The sequence below is a fragment of the Leuresthes tenuis genome, unplaced genomic scaffold, assembly GCF_036924035.1.
Source record: "Leuresthes tenuis unplaced genomic scaffold, fLeuTen1.0.hap1 SCAF_6, whole genome shotgun sequence".
In the NCBI taxonomy this organism is placed as follows: Eukaryota; Metazoa; Chordata; class Actinopteri; order Atheriniformes; family Atherinopsidae; genus Leuresthes; species Leuresthes tenuis.
The window spans coordinates 17,956,526-17,977,397 of record NW_027325360.1 but is presented as its reverse complement, the minus strand read 5'-3'; the positions used below and the strand labels follow the sequence as shown (position 1 = coordinate 17,977,397).

General features: G+C 42.5%; 2 protein-coding genes across 4 annotated transcripts in view; one reads left to right on the top strand and one right to left on the bottom strand.

Annotated features, from left to right (window-relative positions):
• git2a (G protein-coupled receptor kinase interacting ArfGAP 2a) overlaps positions 1–20,872 on the bottom strand; it is a 125,241-nt gene that overhangs the window by 47,746 nt on the left and 56,623 nt on the right. The window lies entirely within an intron of this gene.
• The window catches only part of fam222aa (family with sequence similarity 222 member Aa), a 50,371-nt gene that overhangs the window by 12,494 nt on the left and 17,005 nt on the right, over positions 1–20,872 (top strand). The window contains exon 2 of the mRNA XM_072387975.1: positions 13,746–13,888. Coding sequence (XP_072244076.1) covers positions 13,792–13,888 — 97 coding nt within the window. The 5' untranslated portion in view covers positions 13,746–13,791. The remainder of the gene's footprint in view (positions 1–13,745; positions 13,889–20,872) is intronic.

Here is a 20,872-nt window from a genome sequence, read left to right as displayed (position 1 = left end):
CAGTAATTAATGTTGAAATTGCAGTCTGCCGCGCATTTGTGCTGAAGTCCTGTGTCTATGTGCGTGGGAGTTGATGTTTGTCATTATTTTTGGTAACAGAAAGCAGCATCCTGCCCTCTGGGATCTTTGTTTTCCTCCTTTTCCCATCAACCCAAAAAATTCATTTGGAATGATTTTGTTTTGGAAAATGCATTTTTTGTTATTTCAGTTTAGTTACAGCCATGCATGTTCATCCCTGATTTCCTGCTCTCTCGCTCTGTCACAGAGTCACAGCCACAGTTTCATCACTGGGGTTTGAACCCATCAGATCGAATAGCATGTCCTCGACATACCTTTACTTTAGTTTAGATGATTAAAGTGGCATGATCGTTCTCGTCCTGTATCCTCCGGGTGCGTTTCATTCCCACCTTTCTGCTCAGGGTGAGAAAACACAAAGTCAGACAGAGAAGCAGGTTGAGCTCAGAGGCCCCTCAGCAGATGAGTTGAAGGAGGAGGGGGTTGTTGAGTGGAATGAGCGTTGGAAGAAAACTGCAGTGACAGCAGAATGAATAAATTGAAAAATTCTCTCATTGTAAATTGTCTATCGCTCATGACAAACGATCTGATAGGCGAGCAGCCCGGGTTTCCGACGCATCCGTCCCAATAGAGCTGTGAATAACTGGTCTATCTCCACACTGCTTAGCACTGGCCCCGCACTTAATAATTCATACAGTGTGAAATATTTTCCCTGGTACAGATATGCCAAAGAGCTGCCGCCAGCAGGCGGGGGCGGTGAAGAAGGTGTCCCTGTGGTGCTAATTTGGGGGATGGTGACGTGCATAGATTTCTAAGGGGGCTCTAGTTTAGAGGAGATGCCACAGACGTATTTGCTCTCCTGTATGCTCTGTCTGTCATTGGAAAGAGCCTAGCTGGAGATGCAGAGTGAGAGCGTGCAGATTACATTTAACTTGTGGCTGATCTGTCTGGAACAGGGAACAGAGAGGGGCGGTACATTTCCATTTAAGTTGACTGAACACACTTATCAGTGACTGTGGGGACAAAGGAACGCTGTAAACCATCTAAGTAGTTTTTGCTGTTTGCCCTGGTGAGTGTTGTGGTCGCAATTGACATCAGTGGCAGCAGGTGTCTGTGGACATCTGGTTCGTGTCTCCTGTTTCCATCAGGTGACTCCTCCTGCCTCAAGCTCCTTCAGGAGTTCAGCTGCCTAAAAAAAACTCTCACGGTCTCTGACCTTATTGTCCCCTTCACTGAGAGCTCACACCAACCTGAGGTATAAAGCTTCTGCATGTATGTGTGTGCATGAGCGTGAGCAGATGTGTGCCTGAATGTGACAGTGTCATATTGCCATGTGTGGTTTTGTGTGACTCGTTCTGCAGCTCAGTCCTGTACGAACTGGGTTTTTATGGTTCGCATTCAGGCCCTGATACCAATTATGCAAACTATTAAAAATTTAAGGGGGACAGTCTTTTATAATTTAATCCTAAAGTAATAGATTCTATTAAAAATGCATGAGAGGAGCTTTATAGATGGAGCTAGAATTAGTGTCTATCAAAGACTCCAGTCAAGGATGCAGAGGGAATGGGCAGCAGGAGTGTTGGTATTGCCTCATTATTCAAATAGGATATGATTACCATAGAGCCCGAGTTCCTCAGAGCAGAAGCACAGCTCGCTGGCCACTGTGATCACAAGCAGGAGGCTCTTCAGAGAAAGATCTCTCCTTTACTGGTCAAATTAAACTGGATTTAGATTTCCTCTTACAACTTTGACAAATAGGATTTGATATGACATGTGATTTGTTGTGCTTTTAAGCACTCTGTCACTGAAATGCTCTTTGTCATCTTGGGTTTTCTCCTGCCTGTTGTTTCAGTTGAGATTGTTTCTTGTCCTTGCTGAAAGCATGTAGAAGGTGTTCAAGCATGAAAACAGGAAGCCTGCAGTGTTGTAACTTGATGGCTTAAACTGCAAGCGAGAAGCAGACCTTTTACTGGCCTCACTACTCCTTGGTTTACCCCACAGAGCTTCCTGAACAGGTCTGACTTACAGCAGTATTTGCGCTATCTTTAAAAAAGCCGTTAATTTGTGCTGCTTAAAATTTTTCAAGAGCTCAATAGTTTTTTTTTCTGCAGCGCTTCTTTTAAGGAGTACAAAAAACCTATTGTTTCTTCATTTTTGGATTTGTTTAAATTATTACAGGTGGTGAACTGCAGTGATTCAGATACCATCACAGACTCAGAAAAGGCTCTTAGGTTATTAATGTGTTGCAAAATTTAAAAAGCCAGTAAAAATTGGAAATCCTTACAAAGCTTATATGGATTTTAAGTTCTGCCTCAGAGGAAGATTCCTTGCCTTTTTGATGTAATGGTTGCCTGTTTATGGAATAAATCCAATGGGCTTAATCGATCATCTCCATGGAAAGGTCAAGTGGAGAAGCTCTGGTGTTTGAAGTGCTTATCCCATGGAGGAGTGCCAGAAGTGTGACACCTCCTTATGAGTGGGCGGTAGTGAGCAGATTAGTGATGGACAGGGTGGCCCAGGGGGATGATTTAGGGAGATTCAGCTCTAAATACTCTGTGTATATCAGAAAGCGACTCAACTATAAGCTGCCTTCCCCCAAATCTGTATTTTCACCAGAAAAGCATATTAATAGATTAAAAAGAAAATTTGCGAAAAGAAGAGGGGGAAAAATTAAAAGAAAGGGGTCACAGCTGGTGATGAGAAGCGGACAAAGGTTTTGGTTTTAACCTCCTGTCCACTCTTTGTGTTTAATGTTGCTCCAAGTTACCAGTTGGTCTCATCCCTACTGCAGTCTAATCTAATCTGTATAGGGGTGACTGTGGGCAGCATCTGTGCTCAGAGTTGAAATACGGCTTTTTCTCTGCCTAATCCTCTATCCAGGGATCACTCAGTAGGGTGAAGACAATTACCAGCCTGCTTTCTCATGCTAATGGAATCTCTAACTAGATCTTACCGAAAGACGAAAAATAGATGGAGGAAGAAGAGAAGCGGGGACAATGGCTCAGAAAGATGACCCAACTAAAATGGGTTTTTAGATTACCATTTAATTATTGATAGAGACCCAGTTGTAAAGCCTAAGGTCAGGATTGGGTGAGCATTTTCAAACAGAAGAGAGCAGATTATGAAGTTATTTTGGGGGTCAGGAAGTTGCTGAGACAGGGGTGATGTCAACAACATATCTGCAGCTATGTGCCAGGTAACCCGCCTTTCACCTTTTTATCACCTGCCTTCAGCAAGGTGTCTGGAGTGGTTTTAAATTGCATTAATATGCAGGAATTTATAGATTGCCTCCCCTGGCATTTCTGCAGGGAGGGGAAGAGAGTGTTATGGTCTCCATCTGCACTAATTACAGGGTCTTGGCAGTGTTACCTGTCTCTTATGAAGGACAAACCAAGGCACCAAGCTGTAACACACAGCTCATCAGGTGGGGAGTCTTCAAGAAGAGATACGTCTCTGAGGCCTTTTTACTCTGATATGGTTGATGCTTGACTATAATAAAATATCCTTGCCATAAATATCAATAAACTACATGAGACTGTCCAGCTTGCCTCATCTAGAACTGAGACGAAAGGCCAACAGATTCCCCAACAGATTTTAGTGATAGCTGCATGTGTATGCAAGTTGTTGTATTCAAATGGGCTAATTCCAATGGATCAGATTGATGTTTTAAGAATACATCCAAACAAATGCATCTTTGGTCTCCTTAAAGGGTGGCTATGAAACACTGAAAAGAGTGCAAGTCTTTTGGTCTACAAAATAAATCACAGGAGCCATGGAATGAATCAAAAATCCTTTAGAGGAAGAGATAATCAGTCTGAGCATATGCTGTGATCTCCGCGATGACCTCGCTTCTTAATTCTCTCCTCGGATGGTCAAGCTCACTGATAACACCAGCCTTTATCTGGCTGCTTTTGTCATGGAAAGTGTCTACCATTTTAATTCATTACAACCTCTTTCACCCTAAGCCCTGACACTAACACTTTGCCTTTAAAAACAGTCCAGAGATCAGTCCTTGAACTCGCTGTTTTTCAAGTATAGTAGCTCACTCATTGCCAGAGTACTCATTTTAAGCATCAAATCTGCATGCAGTTATTCCACAGCCCGCTGTGGGATTCTCAGGTTTCAGTATTTGTCTGTCAGCCTGTCAGAAAGACTTCTTGGATCACTGCTGCACAAACATTTGCTGATGTTTGCGCCATCTGTGCCTTTAACCAGCAGGTGATTACCAACCGCAGGCTTACCTCCCACTCTGTCCAACTGGATTCCCTTGGCTGGCATGGTCAAGGCCAGCTTCTCGAGGGAAAAGGATGACAACAGCTGGAGTAAGGCGGAGAGACTGCTGAGCCTCAGTGATGGAACATGCAGAGAAGAGAAAATATATTGAGGGCAAAGTCTGCTACCATTCCCCACTAGCTTAGCTGTGAGCACTTGTGTCATCCTCTCTTTTTTATTCCTTAATTTCCAGTGGAGCAAAATGGTTTTGTCACACTTGAGATATATCAAATGAGATCAGTGTCAACATTTCAACGGTGCACTATTCCATTGCCTTATGGGCTTCACAACGCACTAATGTTATGCATGACTGACTATTGGATCTGTGACACCCTCCAGTGAAAGGCGGCAGAGTTGTCGTTTGGACCATGGGAATTGGGGTCACCTTTGGCTCTGCAGAAAGTGATGTTTGGACTCAGCCTTCAGCAAGCGAAAAAAGAAAATCACATTGTTTGAATTTAATTATAATGCATTGATTTATTGAACACCCATTAAAAAGCACCCATTTTGAGGCAGGAGCATTTTTTGCTCAAAGGTTTTTGTTCTTTCTTTCTCTTCCTTTCTCTTGCCAGCTCACTCCATTTCATCATAAATTGACATAAGCCTTTCTTTGAAGTTCAGGAGCCAAGCTGAGGAATGACAGCACAACAAACAATGAACAAAACGCACAAAAAAGACAATGAACACTGTTTAAATATTCAAGTGTGCCACCATAGGATGGGTAGAGGGGAAAAAAAGAAACATTGTTTTATTGTTGTTTCGTTAAGCCATGAATGGACCTGTCTGGGACAATAAAGGATTGTGTCACATAGGGATAGGAAATTTTGCATTATCAACAATGCTTTACAAATGGTGTGTAATATGGTTTATAGAGGAAATATAAATCCCAGCATGAAAAGCAGAAAACTTGCTTATCACCTCTGGGTGAAGTTAATGTGGAGGGCAGGTGATTTATGTCTGATGTCCTTCCTGGTGATGCTGAAGCTGCAGCGAAAATCACAACATGGTCTTTTTTTTTCTCTCTTAAGACCTATGTGTAGTTTTAATGTCTCCTTGTGTTTGACAGTGTTCTGGTGTATCTCTAATCAGCAGATCAATATGAACGCCACATTTGTTCAGTTGGTTACAACATTCACGTGGTTTAGATTTCGACTGGTGCAGCTACACTGTAAAACAAAACAACAAAGGCAGCAATAAGAGGAGAGGAGGATGTGTTTCCCCTGTGGTTTGTCTGACAATCTTAAGCCGCATTCTCATTGCTCAACGTCCCTCGCTGCCATGAGCAGGAGTGCAGAGACTCAGTCACGTTGTAAGAGCACCTTGATTGTACTGTGCTGGAAATTAACAGTGAACTCAAGCCAGAGCGGGATTGTAAGCGTTCTTTATTCAGTGCAGGCGACACATTTCTGAATGAATTACCGTACTAATAAAAACTGTAAATGCAAAAAACCTTTTTATTCTGGCTTCTGTTCATTTGAATCCATATAATGTGCGGTCTTAGTTTTAAAGCACAACATGCGAACATTTGAATCACTGACAGTCTGCTCAGCAGCAAGCATCACTGAAGCCTCTGTTGAAAGCAAAGCAATGATTTTATTTTTGCTGAAAAGAGGACATGACAAACTTAGTCATAAGCAGTATCATTACACTGTCAAGTAACCCATAAGGACTTGAATGTAAATGTCATGTGATCGACCAATGTGAAGGTCAGGCCGACAAGGCTCGGCTTACTATAACCCATTTACTGCTCACCAAAAGTGTAAGTGTGAAAAGAGTGTTTTCTAAAGATTTATATAACTAATGCTTTGGTAATTCCCACAGAAAGCTGCACATGTAATACTTCAGGGAAGTAAGTGATTGCTTCCTAGTACTGTAGGAGTTGATGCATTGTTTCCCTCACTAGCTTGAGAGGCCATACTACAGTGTAGCAGAGCTTGTTATGAATCTTGGGTGCAGGGGCAGGTGTAAAGAGTGAGCAGAGCCCTGTGAACTGCCCCGCCACGGTGATTTAGTGTTTCTCATCTCAACTGACAGTAAGCCAAAGCAAATGACCCAGTCCTAACAGGAGCCACCTGTAGGCTGGCGTCTGTCAAATTTGGGGGGATTAATGAACCCCTCAGGAGGGGGTAAATGCACTCACACCCCAATCTAGTCCCCTTTAAGATTTACTCTCACATTGTGCTTTGGGTACAGAACAGACAGTTTGCTTTCAGTGTTATCTAGCTAGTTATTTGTTATCAACCCAAATCTAGTTAAAGTACAGATTCAAATTCACAGATTTAATTCTTTGGGCCTAAATGTCATAGTGTCTGGAGTTCAGCCTTTGGCGTTTTCAAAATGTTGAGCCTTAATGGCTCACTGCTTTGTGATCTCTTTTTAAGCATTAATGAAACCAGCACTGCTCAAGATGCAGTAGTTGGCTGTGAAGTCAATTAGTCCTCATTGCTATTACAGGGTTGACATTAGTCTAGGCAGGCATGTTTTGATTAGAAATGACAGACGACTCACTGCTATTGGACTGCCAGACATTCCTCACCCTTCATCCCATGGGTGAAGCTATTGAAGCTGACTGGAATATGGAAAGCTAGCAGCTGAGTGTTTTTGCCAAGATGCCCTTCATCTGCAGAGAAACCTCTTATAAATATGACTGCTCAGCGTACGGAGCTGTATAAGCCCCAATAACAGTGACATGCTACATCACATATATAAGATTCAGCTGCCAATATGTTAGTCCAGCACTGTATATCATGGCAATAATGCCCAAACTGTGGGCTTTTACACACAATGGCCTTTTGTTGTGCAGGTTATTTATTGTGCTGGTGTGAGGTTGTGCAGAGCTGGTGGGTGAGTGCATCCAGGGGCTTATATTGTTAGGGAATCAGTGGCTCTTGTTTGTGGAACTGGGAGGGTTTGTTAACAATGCCTTTTTTATGTCCCAGAGTGCGTGCCTGTCGGCAAATGTCCCCTCAGAATTTTTGTTTGTGTGTGGTTTTGTTATTGGTGTGTTTGTATGTGGATCAGGGTCGGCGAGCATAACCCTCTCTTTGTGCGCCACATCCAAATAGACCAGTTTTATATCAGGCACATGTGAGTATTAGTGTCTGGGTGTTTTGAATATACTGTATGAGTGCAAATTATTTAGTGCTGGTGTGTGGAAAGTGCTGAGCCGAAAGGGGTTTACTGCTAGTCCTTCCTAATGGAGCCTTTCACTCTCCTTCCATTCATGTGACGGTATGGTGATGGAGAAGGGGGAGCCAGGGATTAACAGGATAGAGGCAGTGCCTTGTTAAAGAAAAAGAAAGGGTTTGAGTGTGTCGATTGGATTAACTTGTTTGGGCTTATTAAGAGGGGAGACACAGCAGCTTGTTAAAAGCACTGCATGGGGCGTCCCATAGTGAGATGGCAGGGTCACCATTCAATTAGGATGAAGCCCCGCCCCCGAGCATTGTGGAGCCTGTCTACCAGGCTTCTGACAGTCAAAGGGGGGGTTAAAGAGGCCTGTTGAATGATTTTCTGTTTAAAGAAAAAATACATGATGATTATCTATCTTTAAACTGAGGCTTTGAAAAATATTAGCTCATTTTTTTGTCTTGAGTGAAGATGAAACAGTTGATATCCAATAATTCAATAAAACTTTGGATCACCACATCTATATGCTAAAGTTTGCCCACACAGCCTATTGAAAATAAAGATTGGTAACAGCCTTTTAGTTTGATCAGACAAGGAGATGAGTGCCACGTTTCTGTATTTCTCATCCAAAAAAAGAACATTTTCCACTGGACAAAAAATAATTACTCAACAACCAGTAGCATTTCAGTTTTGTCCTTAGTGGAAAAAGGTGCAATCGGCATAGATTGTGGGGTCAAATAACCGCAGTAGACATGGGTATTTACCGTCTTCAACTTTCATGGACAGTGGTAAAAACATGACATCCCTGCGGACAGCCAATTTTTTTAGTGTGTGCTTTGGACTGCAAGATTTAGTGCAGCGTCTAAATAAATTACAAAAAAAACACACATTTATGACCAAAGTGTCAAGGGTTCCAAAACTGATAATAGCAAACTCACAGATTAAAGGAGATGTGATGGATTCATGTCAACTACTCTGCGAGCCAGATAGTGCAGTTTAGTGCTGGCTCCCACTGTTCAGTCAAAAATAATAAGCAATTTTTTTTTTCTGAAACCACGATCTGTAGGATAGTCAAATGGAGCAATGATTGGAATGTATGGTACCAGCTCTTTGAAGCTGACCACACTGCCTCTGGCTATGGGTAAGGATTCAGTGGCCTTGGTTTTAGAAGGTGCAGTCACATTAAAGAAACTGGATATATGCACTAGAAACATAGCCCATTCCTCTACCTCTACTACATCAAGCTCCCTATCTTAGCTTTAAGGCTCACCCCATATGTGGTTTTACATCTTCTGTGGATCAGCACTGATGGTGGACGTAGATTGAACAATATGAACATAATTACGTGCGAGACTGAACTGGTTTGCCTAGAAGACCCAGTTTTAATTTGACAGTGTAATCCAAAGGTCACAGATGTTATTTTTGCCTAAATACATGCAGTTCTACTGCTTTGTTATTCATATAAAACTATGAACAACTGCTCTTTTTTCTTTTTTCATCAGGACCCCACTGACGAGCAAATAAACTATAACTCTGACCAAACATTCAACACTACATTTTCATTCTTTAGAGTTTTTAGACTTAGACGTACCAAAATATACTAAGGTTTGATAGCTACCCTATAGTATCAGCTACCTCAGTCTGTCTTTCAACATAAACATGTGTAGCTCAACATACACGCACACAGGATTTATTCACCCATGACCACCCTGTTACACCCCACACTTGGCAGGATGCTTATCTGAGCAGACAGCTTTGGGCACAGGGAGCCATCTCCTCTGATCTTCTCTGCAGTTTAAGAGCCTTTTAACTAAGAAATAGCCCTCTGCCAAGCCCACCACCTCTTGATTCCGGCTTATTCCCTCATCTCATGGGACTGATCTTCCACCCCCATTGCAAACCCTGCAGCAGCGTTAGCAGAACGGAAAAGAGCCGATAGACATCCTGGCTTTTGAGATATCCCTGCACTGGTGTAATAGGAGACCTGTGAGTGGATTTGATGAGTGAGTGAAGTGCAGGTGGTGTTTTGAGCAGCGTGTATGTGTGCTCACACACACATTCTCTCGTACCTTCACAGAGATTGACCTCGGCAAGACGGGCTGTTTTCAGGGCTTCTGGGTGATGGGTCACAGGCTTTTGGTTTCCGAGATAATTTCCTTCCACTGATAGACATCTGCTAAGTACTACAATAACCTAATAGGAGGAGATGAGGGGAAAGGGGGACATGACAAACAAGCCGAAGACTTGCTCCTTTTGCCTTGCTCTTAAAGGCAATAATAGGAGAAAATTGGTTCCTGAAATTGAATTGAGAAAAAGCGGGTCTCTTTCAGCAAAGTATAATGCCTCCGAATACATTTCGTGAGCAGCAAATGGAGAAAAATGGAGGGTAGTTACACGATTGTCTTTCATTTCAGAGAGAAAACTGTGGCGGTATCCACTGTTAAGACTAGCTTTTAGTCTCAATCTACACCACGTGTCCACTGCCCCTCTCTCAGCCACTATCTTTGAACAAATGGACTGTGAGGATGGGCTCGTTGTGAAATTAGTATCCTCACAGAGAGAACACAGAGAAAGGATTATGTGAATAGCCAGTAATGAGCTCAAAGTGCCAGTGTGTTTGGGCCAGGCCTGCCTGTGTGTGAGAGGAAATGGCACTGTGAGCGACCTTTTTAGTTTTTTTTCTTTTTTTTTTTTCCTCAAGCACCTGGCGAGACATAGAAAGGTCCCTCTCTTCCATCTGCAATGTGTGTGTTTGTGTGTGTGAGAGAGAAATAGAGTGAACTGTGCAGATTTAATTTACTTATATTTATCATAGAGATGCATTTTTAGTGCTTTTCTCACTGTCAGCTTTGTGCTAAAAGTGTTGTTTTGTGCTGCATGTGGTAGGCTTTAAAAATACACATGATTTGGAGTGTTAAGTGCATTGTACAAGCCTGAGGGTATGAGGTCAAATGGGATGTCTTTAGAAAACTCTTTTATGAAAAAAGGCATTTCATGAGTGAAAGGCTGAATTATTTGCAGGGTCGATGCATTTCTGTAGCACCTGCTCCTGATCTTTAACTATTCAACACAGGAAACTCATTCAGCATTAATTATAAGACAGGAAGATGTGCTTGTCTATCATGCTTCCCTCCTTCATTTGTCAATCCATCGATCATAAAACAAGCTGAATGGTGGTGATAAATTTAGATCCACTGATTTAATCTCTTTTTTTTTAAGGTAGAATCTGTGTAAGGAGGATTTGGTTCAAACTGGGGCTGTCTACATTTTCATGAGCTTGTGGTTGCAGAATGTGAACTCATGGTTTCAAATGTCTCAATAGTTTAATTGTAATTCTCAAATCAAAAGATGCATTCTTCTGATTTTTCAGGGTATCTTTTAAGGTCAGATGGTGTAGCCTTTTCTGGAGAGCAGGAAGTAAATTGAGCTTATCTAATGAATTATCATTCTTATGTGACAGTGTTGGTTGCCTTTAAATGAACAGAAGTTCCAATGATTTTTAGGACATTTTATGTTTACATCATGGTTTTCCATCTTTGTCAAATACTGCAGATATACTGTGTCATTTGTAAAGATGGATTTGATTGAATGTTTAAGTAAGTGGTTTGATATTTTGATGATTTTTAGTGGTGGTCTATAATCTACTCTTTTCTATAAATGAATAAGAACAGGAGCCACAGCTTTTTGCCACAATCTTTATCTATCTATCTATCTTGTAATCTTTGCTGTTCCTGTTAGATCTCAGTGCTGCGTTTGACACCATCAATCACAACATTTATATTACATGGGGTGCTGCTTTAAATTGGTTTTAGTCATATTTATCTAATAGATTTGTACATGTAAATAATTTGTCCTCTGCACTTACCAGTTTTTTATGGTGTTCTGCATGATTCTGTATATATGTGTATGCACGGTTCTTCTGGGTAATATCCACAGGAAGCATGACAAACCTGGGGAAACAAAACAGTTCCTGAAGTTACAGGCTTGTCAAAGAGACATTAAGGTGTTGATGACCCGTAATATCCTGCTTATGAATTCAGACAAAACAGACTTCTTTTTTTTTTTTTTTTACTCCCAAACCTCAGAGATTCACGATCTAAACATACAGTTAGTTTGTATGGTGTTATTTTCTCCTCAAGTACTATTGGGAGAAACCTTGGAGTCTTTTTTGAGTAGGATTTACCATTTTAATTCACATGTTAAACGGGTCTTTAGAGCAACCTTCTTTCATCTGCAACATATCACCAGAATCAGAATCATCCTGTCCCACAGTGGTGCTGAAAAGCCGGTACGCAGCTTTATCACATCTAGGCTGGACCAATGTAATACAATTTTAGCTGGGTATCCAAACAAATTCTTTAAAACTTTTCTGTCAATCCAAAACACTGGCAACAGAATATTGACTAGTACTGTCAAGAGGACTGTCTTAGCCTGTCCTTCTTGGTTCCCTGATAGAATTGGAATAGAATTTGATATTTTACTGGTCTGTTTGTTATTCACAAAAATGAAACACCAGAATGGGATGCAGAGACTTACTTTTCAGACTCAACTACTGTGGAACCAGCTCCTAGTTTGGGAATAGGGTTCAAACTTCAAAATTTAACTTGAGCATTAAGCATTTACTTCATTTGTTAATCTTTTTTTGTCCTTATGTTTGTATTTGAACTTTTACTCTCATTACAGTTTATTATATATTATGTGTTTCTTGTTCTTATTGCCAGAGCTACTGCTTTAATCCTTTACTCCTTTTTTTTTCTAAATAATGATGTTTTTTTCTCCTTTTGTTCACTTTGGGTTGCACTTCAATTGCTTGAAAAGAGCTATATAAATAAAGCTGAGCTGAGTTTAGTTGAGTTGAGTTAATCTTGTAATTGCTTTCTTTCATATAAGATGATAATCTATAAGACTGAGTAATGGACTGATGGCAGGTGGCTAAATGTTCATTTAGTGATTCACTGAGAAAATAAATAAAAGAGGACTAGCCTGTGACAGACACATGAGAAATCATTTTTCAATAATCTGCCACGCATCATAGCAGGAGATGCTGGCGCTGACAGCATATATGAAATATTTGCTTCTGTTCTTTGTTTTAATATGGGAAGAGACCAGTCCAGAATGAAATAATACTGTTTCTTTTTGATTCATTTTGGATAAGAGACTCAGACACGACATCCTCTTTATTGATGCAACTTTCTTTCCATTTTAGGTGAGTCTGGGCTTCTGCAGTCTTCAATACAGCAAAAGCATGTAACAATATGTGCTGAGTAAAGAACAAAGGAGTGAATCTCGATCTTTATCGTATGAAAACACTTTCTAGGCCTAAATTGTTGCTTCATCTGTACTCATCTGGCTCATAATCCAAGTAGAAGTCTTTGTAATCAGTCATCATTGTGTTATGTGACACTGCTATGTTCCTGATAAATGATGCCCTCTATGTTATTTGATCGTTGAGGGTTCTTTTTGAGAGATCTATGGGTTTTCTTTTATATATATATTTATACACAACTGTGCCCTCTGTTTCCACTGGGACCGTGATGGGCTTTTGCAAAAGAAACTAGCTGCAACTCCTTCTCTGTTCCTGAGTGAAGGTGGCTGAGGGGGGAAAGGGGGAACGTAGAGCTTGAGATTTATGGCCGAGAGGGAGATTGATTAGTGCCGTCACTAGCCCTGATGTACGGTTGGCAGTCTCTCCCTCCCTATCTATCGCATTTGCTCACACACACACACACACACACACTCACATGCAACCATTCGGCTGAACACGCAGCTACACATACATCCAGACACTGCTCAAGCCCCCAGGCCTTTCCTGACAGTCCCCCAGAGCTGTTGCATGTTAAGTTGTAGCAAACAGACTGCTGTTTTCTCAGCATTACCTTTTTTTTTCTTCTGTCCATAGATAACGCCATCAATCACCACATACATGCTGCCCTGGAAAGAATGTGTCTCAGTGTGCCAGAGTGTTGCTACTTTCTGTGTGAGCCTGTGTGTTTGTTTTGAGGATGGTTTCACAGACAGGAGATGCGGTTGAATGGCTGTGTGGATGTGCTGTTTGAAGCTGCAGAGTGACTGGCTTGGACTGTGCTCTGAACCCATGTCAGCCGTGCTGCCCCAGTGCAGGTGTATGTTTATCATTCAGCACACAGAGCTGAGAGGCAGGCAGCTGTAAGCATGCTTTCCCAATTAAATCCCTGGTGAGAAACCTAGCCCATCTAGCCCTCAGCCAGCCCCTGCTGCTTTACCAGACACAGCGTTGGAGCTTTGACCTCATATCAGCCTGTTTAACTCACTCTAATGTCCCTCTTTTTCTTGCCCTTTTTCTGCTTCAGGTTGGCCGCAGAACTCCCCCGGCTGTAGTACTGTGCCCACCTCGCCATGCTGGCCTGTCTGCAGAGGAGGCAGAACCCTCCACCCCAGCACCCGGTGTGTGCCAGCAAGACCCTGGAGCTACCACAAGCCCTAGGACGGAAATGTAAGTTAACAACAAAAGGGAGCAAGGGAGGTCAGGAGTTCCACTTGCCAAGAGTTCCGCTTTCTCATTCCCTAACTAATAGTTAGGGAATGAGAAAGGCCTGTGTTTGTCATTTGAATTTAATCTGTTGCTCATGGAGAATGATGTAAATGGCTTGTTAACTTTGATTGTTAGGTGAAGCAAAATAGACCTTCCAGTAACCAGTTTCCATCGTTGTCAGTGTGTTCCCTCACTAGTCTGTGGAATTCTAAACAGCTTCATTCGCTTTGCACTTAGACCTTGGATTGCCATGTTGTTTGGCTACTCATTGTGAGGGAGGCTGTTTAACTGTGCTGATTGTGCAGTCGTGGCAACAGGGCTGAACAGGCAGTGTTTAACGTGCCTCACTGGCCCTGGGTGACCCTGAGGGTCTGTAAACATTTACAGTGTCTGGCCCCAGCCGTGCTGGCCGCATGTAAAGTGTGGCAGCTGCTGTGTTTGCTCCCTGAGCATCATCCTCTGTCCGCTCACAAAATGGTGTAAAGGGACAGAGAAGAGCCAGAGTTAAGAACTGCCGCGGAGCTTACAAAAGTAGGTCCGATCAGTTTTGAATCAGTTACAGCAATGAGAGAGATTCTTTTCTCACTAATGTTGGAGCTTTGGATAACTTTTTCTGACTAGTGAAACAAAGGTTTTTTTCCCTATTTTTTACCTCTTTAAAGGCCTTTGTTTACATGGCAAACCAATGAGCTACTTCAAGATGATTAAATATCCCAGCAGATGGAAAGGGAGCCTCAAACCCAACAGTTTTCACCTAAGCTTATAGAGGCTTAGTGGAAATAGCAGGGTTTGTGGTTCTCCTTCAGAGCAACATTTTATCAGCTCTGTAAACAGCCAAGTGGAACTCTTTAAAGAGTAGCTATGATTGGCAAAGAAATAAAGCACTGTCCACATTCATCCTCAGCTCCTCACTCGGCAGAAGCAACTTCTTAGCTCAAAATTACACTCCAGTTGCCTCTTACAGACTACCAACAACAATGCGATTGTGTGCTGCCTCTGTCCTGAAATCGTAACCATGTGGATGTCCCATGTGAAGGAGAAAGGAAACTTGAGAAATGGATTGAGCTCCATGTGGGTTTGGAAGGGTATCTCTTTAGCTGAGTGGAGTTACCCGTATTCACCAATGAGGTTTCTAAAAGAGCTGAAAGAGGGGGGAGGGGGGTTGCTGTTCAAAATAAAATTAGTGGAGGGGTAAAGATGAGGGACAGGAGAGAAATGGAGGAAATCCTCACCACTCCTCTTAATCGATTCCCACTTCCAATTTCACAGGATTAGCCCACTTCCTCTCAAGGTCTTTTATTGAGGAGCAGCCAGTGGGAGTTAGGACTCAAATCAATAGAGAAAAAGAACAGTCTCCAGTTCTCCCTTTGCCCTCCCTCTTACTGACCCTCTCTGCCTAACTCTCCCTCTTTCTGTCTCTACTTCTCCACCTGTTAAACCCTTTGATTGAAGGACTACCACAGCGACTAACTTGAGGTTCATAATGAGGATGTTTGGACATAATAGCCTCCTTTCTGTCCTTGGGTGGGAGGGGGGAGCAAGTGTTGGATTTCCACTACTGTGCAGCACTTGGCCTGAATAAGGCAATTGTTCATCCAGGCCCAGAAGGGGTGCAGAAAAGCAGACAGTGGGTCTGGCTGCAGAAGTGGGCACACTCAGGTCACCATGCTGAGCAGGCCTCTGTGACTGAATGGTTGTGGCCCAGTTTTTGCCAAAATGGAAGGAAGTTGTGGGGTAAGGTGACCTGGGCTCTTAACAGGAGGCCGAACAGAATGATAAACCCTTCAAATAGACAGAGTAAGTGAAAGCATAGGAGGAGGATTACCTGACAGTCAGGTAGAAGAGAGCTGTGCCATTTGCATCTGCTGTCCTTTACACAAATGTTTTAGGTGTGGGTGAAAACTGGGGTGGTGGAGCAGTTTGGATGAGAGGATGAGGAGGGTTTTGGGAGGAAAAAAAAACCTGCATGCAGATGCTGAGTGGCTGCACAGTTCATTGATGCGACTCCCATTAAAAATCCCTCATACCCTCAATAAAAAAGGACTTAACTGGCTCTACCATCAGCTGGAAGCGCTCAGATCGGCTAGCCAGACAATCAATTTCCCCCAAGCGCACAGAGCTTAGCAGGAGAAACGGGAGGCGGAGAGCGGGATGTTTCCATTATCACAGCTCGCTCTGTGTCTAGGCTTGGGAGGGTGGGTGAGGTACTGAAGTGCGGGGAGTGTAAGGGAGAGAAAGGAGGGAGCAGCAGAATGAGATTGGGAAAGACAGACAAGTGGAGAAGAGAGAAAAGCAGAAAGGGAGACAGAGAAGCTGGCTTTTCAAAAAGCTATTGACCGCCTGCCCTTAAAAATATCATATTGGATTAGCCTCACAGGGGCAGCCTTTTGATATTTTTTTCTTTGGCCGTAGAATTAAAAGGAGTGCAGGGCATTACTTGAATTATAAATCATAGGCACTTGCTTTCGCTGCACCCAAATTCCGTGCATATGTGGCTGCACTCTCCAGCGCCAGCCCCTGTCATTTTTAATTAAATCCCCCCTTATGGGTGACATTTGTAGCTTGCCCCCTCCTTCGTCCTCCACTCCACGTCTCTCTACCACTGCCCTAGATGGAGACATGAAAGGCAGAGACGGCAGCGGAGCCAGGGCCTCTCATCATGTTGTGCCTCAGAGAGAGGGCACCCATCCAGACAGATGAGAGAGAAAGGCCCTGCAGGGAAATGGGGGTGAATGGATGCCACTGACCCTGACCACCGTCAGCCAGTGGCGACTTCCCTCTTTGCCCATCCCTCCCCTTTACTGTTATCATGGACTGTGGGTCCTAGGGTCCAGGATGCAGGGGTGAACCTAAAAGCTGTCCTCCTACAGGAGGAAGAGATGCACCAGTCAGGTGACGAGTAACACTGAGGTGGCTGGACAGGAGGCCCAGCGTCCCCCTAGCTCCCCAACTCTGTTTTCATTTTGACTCAGACAGTCTGTCATTAGACTGGTCAATAGAGATTTCTGCCTAGTTATTTTTCAGAAACACTTCAGAAAGTTTCTATTTGTTTAATACACTAGCAGTTGCATTTGTGCCAGGATGACATTCTCTAAGAAAGCAACTGCCACGCTGCATGTGCACATTTCATCCAGGCTTGCCATAGATACTGCCCTTGCTAACCCCACAGCTCACTTCTGCTCCCATATTTTTCCTGTTATTGGATCAGACTTCAAGGCAAACCAAAGTATGCCCTTTTTCTCTAACCCCAGGCACAAGCATTGTGTTTTAGAATACTTTTGATTACAAAACAATAACCTCAATAACCCTGAAACGTAAAATATTCCACATTATGACGAATTCAACTACAGAGAAGTAAAACACAGAAAAGTGCTTTTTTCCCCTAATGAGTCCAACCTCCAATCAACTGAATGCGTAGAGAGATTTTTTTTCCCAGAATCTGCCTTATAGCAGAGACATGTACACACACATACACACAAGCACACCTGCAGCAATAAACTCTGTGACAACACCCTGGAGCCCTATGGTGCCAATCAGCCAGGTGTATGAAAATTCCCACAGGGCCTAATATCCCAGGTTCATGCCATGTCAGGCCAGGTTCAGCCCTCCTCCAGCTTGATCGACAGAGACAACCTGGCCTTGTCACAGTCAGCCTTAGGACATGACATACAGGTTCACCAGGGGATTGTAGTTTTCCTAATAGCCCTGTGCCTCTGCTGGCAGAGCTGCCAGAGCCATTAGTTAGCTTTGCTTTTAGCTGCTTCTCTTCCTAAGCCACGCCACCATTAAGAGCTAATATGCTCAGGTAATGACCTCCAGTCACCTCTCCTCCATTGTTGTCTGAGACAGTGCGAGACATAACAGCAGAATTAGCTGGCCATATCAAATTGCAGCACAGCACTTCAACAGCAGCTATCTTCAGGGTAAAAATGAGGGGGGAGCATTTTTCAGTTGAATATTTAAATGTGGTCACCAGCAGCAACGGCAGCAGCAATAACAACCTTTACCCTGATTGCCTCAGCACCCTGGAGGTGGGGGGCATGAAGCTGAACTGGGGGAGAGGAATGGAGACAGCGAGGGAGAGCAAATCTGCATGCACTTGACCTTTTCCCACTGATTGAACCACCTCATTTCTAACTCCCATTTGGAATTCCTCAGGAGGCCCACTGAGACTGTCATTATTCCACATTCTGCAGCAGTGAAGCAGAGGTCATGAGGTATTTTTTGTGGTGAAAGGTGATTGACGGCTATCCATGGTATCCATAACTCCCTGCCTGGATGTCTATCTATGCAATTTAATTTGGGGGATTGCTGCATAGCCACATGGAATGCATCTCCACACTTTCATCAGATTTCTAGATTGTGAAACCCACAATATTAGAGTTGCAGTTTATTTCAGAGAGACAACCATGTGATATTGGTTGTATTAATCTTACCTCATGCATACCACAATCTCCCCTGTCATGTTGGCGTCTCAGTGCTGGCACACAGAGAATCATTTCCGGCTGGTGGCGTCCCACAGAGTCATGCCTTCCCTCTGCCCTCTGCCTTCTGCTGTGAACACAGGGGGCCAAGCAATCTTATTGCCTTTAGAGGTGAGCTTGAGGAAGAGGAACTCTACTGTAGTTTTGGTCACAGCATGACTTGGGTTCAAAAGCAGGTTTCCTGTTCCAAAGCATCCGAGCTGGCATTTGGATATCCCAGGTGCAAGGCTTCACCACCCTCTGTCTTCGCCTGCCAGAGAGTGGGGGTGGGTGGAAGGATGGGGGCAAGGGTACAGAGAGTGTCTGCAGTTGCTTGCTGTCCCACAGGAAATGGCACGTAAGTTGTGTCCTCACAGGGCTGAGCCCTCCACAGTCTGACTGTGAGAGGTGTCGAGGAGGTGTTGCACATTTCTGGCAGGATGCTCACTGTTTTTTAGCACTCTTCTCTTCATGAAACTTGAAATGAAATCGTTTTCTGTCCAGTCACGCGATTCCAAATCATTAAAAAGGTCGAGCGCTTTTAAGAGTTAGTTAGGTATTAGTTCTAGCTTTCACTGTATCTGCGTACCACAGCTTATGTAATGTTGTTATGCTGTTATCATATTAAGGACGGAAATAAAATTGTTGATTTATATTGAGGTTTTTTTCCATCTGGATGTTCATAATAGGGTATAAAACTAATGTAAAAAGTCTTAACATAAATGTTAACATAAAACATCTGATTAGGTTAATTCTGTAATAACTCAAGTGCAGTAAATTAAACCATCCAAAAACAAACCCAAGCAAACAAAGAATGCCTTTAGTCGAGAGGAAAGGGTTCGGCTGTTGGTCTAGGATACAAACTTTTTGATTTTGTTTCACTACTTAAATGTCATCGACAATAGCATTTGTGAATTTCTGCTTTTGGACCAGCCCAAATCAGAAAAAAACTGAGACGATATGAAAAAGGGTATTTTGTTACTGACAGTAAGAGCCCAAGATGTTTATCATTAACTCATTTTTATTCATCTCAGGCCTGCAACACTATCCTAAAATGTGGTGACTGTAAAACGGAAAGAATGGCAACAGTTGTTAATATTTTATTACAAGACTTACAAGTTGCTCTGGCATCGAGGACACCAAGCAACAAAGTGTTTTAGTTATCTTTTTGTCCCATTTTTCAGGATCTTAAGATGCACAACAGTATGGGAGTGTCATATTTAAGCTTAGGCTCGCATTGCTGCTGATTAAGCACTGAAAATCCACCACATCCCTCTAACTGCTTAATGATATACAGTCTATAGAGAGAAATATGCAAATACATCCATATCTTTCTTTAAGGAACATTGTTTTTAAAAATTTCAATGAGGTTCTCACACATTTCTTGACAAAGTGGTGGTCTTTTACCTATCTTTGCTATCTTTGACACAGCTTTTTCGTTAAGGCTGCTTTTGTACAAAATTATGATTACGATCACCTTTTTAATCACGTGTATTATTCCTCTTCTCTTTTTGAACCTATTACAAGCTCTAAATTGCAGGCAGACCTGAAATGCAGTAAAAGATGTATATTTGCAAAGTCTATTGAGTTGATTAAACAAAATATGAAATATCTTGGGATCATGCTGTTTGCAATGAAATATAAAACGAAGGAACTTTTCTAACTTTTTCTGTGTTGTACATCAACCCATGGTTCACAGAAACATTAGCTTTAATAATAACGTTGGCGCAAGGATGTCTTCTCAAAACAGAGCAAATGTGATCTGAAAATACTCGACAAGTTATGTGCAAACAAATTAGAATTAATGAAGAGGGGATGGTACTCTGATCTATACTGGGCATGAACTTTTAACGCCATCCCTTACTTTGGTTTTTCAGTTTGCTCTAATAGGGGAGAGAGTTTGGCAGAGAAAGGATGGGAGTGCAAACTGACCACAGCACAACGCTCACGTCATTGTTCCTGTGGGACATTTAACTACAGTTTTTGTGGTTTGCTCTTCAGCTGTGTTCTCATGAAGCCCATCTTCACAGGCACAAGCTGCATCTTCATTTTAGGTTGTGTTCTTTACTGACCTCTGGCTACACATTCCAACTGTTTCTAATGTTCAAGGCCCTCAAACACAATTTCCAACAATTTGTTAGCACCGACTCCAGCGAAAGGAAAATCTGCAAACCGAGGCCCATCACCGAGATTGCATCAAGATGTGAATTTGTAAAGTACTTTTTCTGGGTGTTTTAGAGGCAGTGGAAACATGAAAACAAGAGTATGAAATGATAACAAGTGTTCACTTTGGGGTGACTCTAAAACACTTCTTCACACAAACTTAAAGACGTCAAATCCACATAATCACCACAGTGCCATTAAGACACAGACTTCACCTTCAAGCAGCAATTATAAACTAAAACACATTGCTTCTAAAATGTACTTAAATGACTAAATGCAACTATGATGAATATTTTAAAATATTGTCTCACCTTACTAA